Source organism: Colletotrichum orchidophilum (genome assembly GCF_001831195.1).
Source record: "Colletotrichum orchidophilum strain IMI 309357 chromosome Unknown Scaffold_116.1, whole genome shotgun sequence".
NCBI classification, from domain to species: domain Eukaryota; kingdom Fungi; phylum Ascomycota; class Sordariomycetes; order Glomerellales; family Glomerellaceae; genus Colletotrichum; species Colletotrichum orchidophilum.
In genome coordinates, this window is record NW_019173072.1 from 1 (window position 1) to 2,492 (window position 2,492).

The window sequence follows — 2,492 nt, forward strand, 5'->3', positions numbered from 1 at the left end:
CCTCCCCAATGCCCCAGCCGCCCTCCGTCTATGTCTCCACCATCCTTTCCGCGATTGCCTTCTTCGAGGCCTCCCACCCGGGACAGGAGACAATGCGCACCCGCCTAATCCTCTCAGTCGACCGCCGTCACTTCTGCCTATTCTCGCCAAGGTCTCATACAAGGAAAAAGACTGAACAGTATAAGATAGCTATGCACATCAGTTCTGCCCTTAGTATGACTACATACAGGTAAAAGTAGTTATATAATTCTTGTTCTTGATCTTCCAACTGGCGTCCTCTTGCCTCCATACCACTCTTCATCGCGATCACCTGCCCTCAACACTCCATCTCCCTCTCATCCGCTCTCAAAAATGGCGAACCTTCCCACCATCGCGGCCTTAGCAACGCTCCAAAGCTCAACGCCTGGCCTCAACACAACTGCGGCGGTTGGTACAACCACACCGACGGCGATGTCACTGCCTACTCGTCGATGCCGGACCGCTCTCCATTCACGAGGCGAAGTTCCCTTTTCTCTCCAATCGCGCCGACCCTGCCTATGCCGGCCTCCAAGTCCAGTCCTCAGGCGACGACTACATCACCGACCACGAAGTCGGGGGCTACGGGTGGAGCAAGCCGACCGTCTCCGGCATGGTGTGCGGCGCCAAGCGCAACTTCACCTTCGTGGCCTTATTCGGCCCCGACGGCCTGCCGAACATAAGGGGGACAGGATTGACACCATATTGATCGATGGTGGCGCCGCTAAGAACAATGCTTCGCGGGCCGTCATCAACGAAGACAATGTCTCTACCTGAACAATACTCTCCGTGCCCAGCCCCTGCCACGGCAACAGACAGTCGGTCGGCTTAAAATTAAGCTAATCTGTTTGTCTGAAGAAGGCGACGGAGATATAGGGTTTACGATCAACGAAGCGGCAAATTCATTGGGACGAACAAGCCAGGCAATAGATGACGATTGGGAAAGAAAAGATGAGGACGGATGTAGGTAGTCAGAAGTCTGCTCATGCTACAAAGCCGTATTCTATAATAGTGATGAATATTTAATCAACGCATAATCAGATTGAATGCTGCTTCAACTATCTTCTCCTCCATTCAGCCTCCAGATTATTATGATTGTGGGTTTGTAGGCCAGCAATCAATTCCATTCCCTTCCGTTTCAATAGATAGTTCATCATCGACGCCCCTCTGATAGTACCACGTATTGATAAATGAATATGTGAACCATTGCTATCAAACACAGCTTACAAGAACCATTCCACTGCTTTGATACCGAATCCGTCTGCTCATATCGCGTGTGACCCAAAACAATCATGACTGTGGTTGACAAGGATGATACAGGCGCTAATTGTCACATAAGACTGATCTCAAAGAGGTTTTTTTCATAATGTAATCCAACTCTGGTGTCAGTATAATTAGATCACAATCGGTAGTACAGACAAAAAAGAATCGTGTTCGATATATATCTTCAGCGGCCTTTGCACTAAATCCCGAGCAACCGTTTGCTTTCCTGACACACCGTCTCGTCATGCACATCAGATCGATACATCATAACTCCTCCTCACCGGGGAAGCGGCTCTTCCAATCGTATTCCTCGGCCATTGCACATACCTTCCACATCCAGCCATATACCCGGCCCTGTCCTTGTCCTCCCCCAATGATATTGTTTGCTTTCCTCAACGCACCCATCTCCTCGTACTTGTACCACCCGTCACGGCGAATACCTCACAAACCAGCCAATGCGACAAGCGTGTGTGACGATGTAGAGAGTATAAGCAAATGGTGGGGATGACAAGGGACGCGGCTTGGCTTCGCGGTGCGCTAGGACCTGGTACCAGACAGTCGGAAGAACCATACCTGATACGGAGCAAACAGGTGGTGTGGGTACAGCCGGCGCCTAGGAAGCGCTCGGTGTGTGCGAGGTGAGGGAAGAAGAGAACAGACATGAAGGAAACCATGCCCGGACATCCACCAGACGCCGATTTACACAAACTTCAATACTCAGAACTCAGTCTCATACTTCAATAGAAAGTGACGCTGGTTGCTGACGTCTTCGTAGAGACGGAGAGGACACTTAGGTGCTGAGGGAGACGTCCAAAGTAAATTTATGATTTTCGAACATGAAATGGCTTCATTTAATCTTTTCTCAAGTTTTCACAGCCCTAGTAACGTGGCAGACCGCGAGCTGATCTTTATTGAGATTCAAGCAGCGTCTAGATTGGCCAAGACACCTTCATTCGAATCCGCACACACATTGTCACTAATTCCCTTGCTCAATCCTATGGCAAGTATGTTGTTTAGTTTTGTGCCAACGTTACACAAAGAGCGATGTGTAGTGACACTGGCAGGTGAGCGCCATTGATGCCCCCTGAAGATCAATGCAGTCAAGCCTGACATAGCCATGTGTCCCCTTCATCCGTCCAATGCCATGAGAGTTGGATCAGCGACTTCGAGTAATGACCGATCGAGAGAAACCAAAAAATCAGACTGATAGAGGC

At 49.7% G+C, this 2,492-nt stretch overlaps 1 protein-coding gene across 1 annotated transcript; it reads left to right on the top strand.

Moving 5' to 3' along the window:
- Nucleotides 1-351: 351 nt before the first annotated feature.
- CORC01_11073 (uncharacterized protein) lies at nt 352-724 on the top strand (the record flags this gene model as incomplete). The annotated part of the gene is made up of 2 exons (XM_022622699.1): nt 352-426; nt 497-724. 2 exons carry the CDS (start codon nt 352-354, stop codon nt 722-724), a joined length of 303 nt encoding a protein of 100 aa, XP_022470739.1.
- Nucleotides 725-2,492: the final 1,768 nt, after the last annotated feature.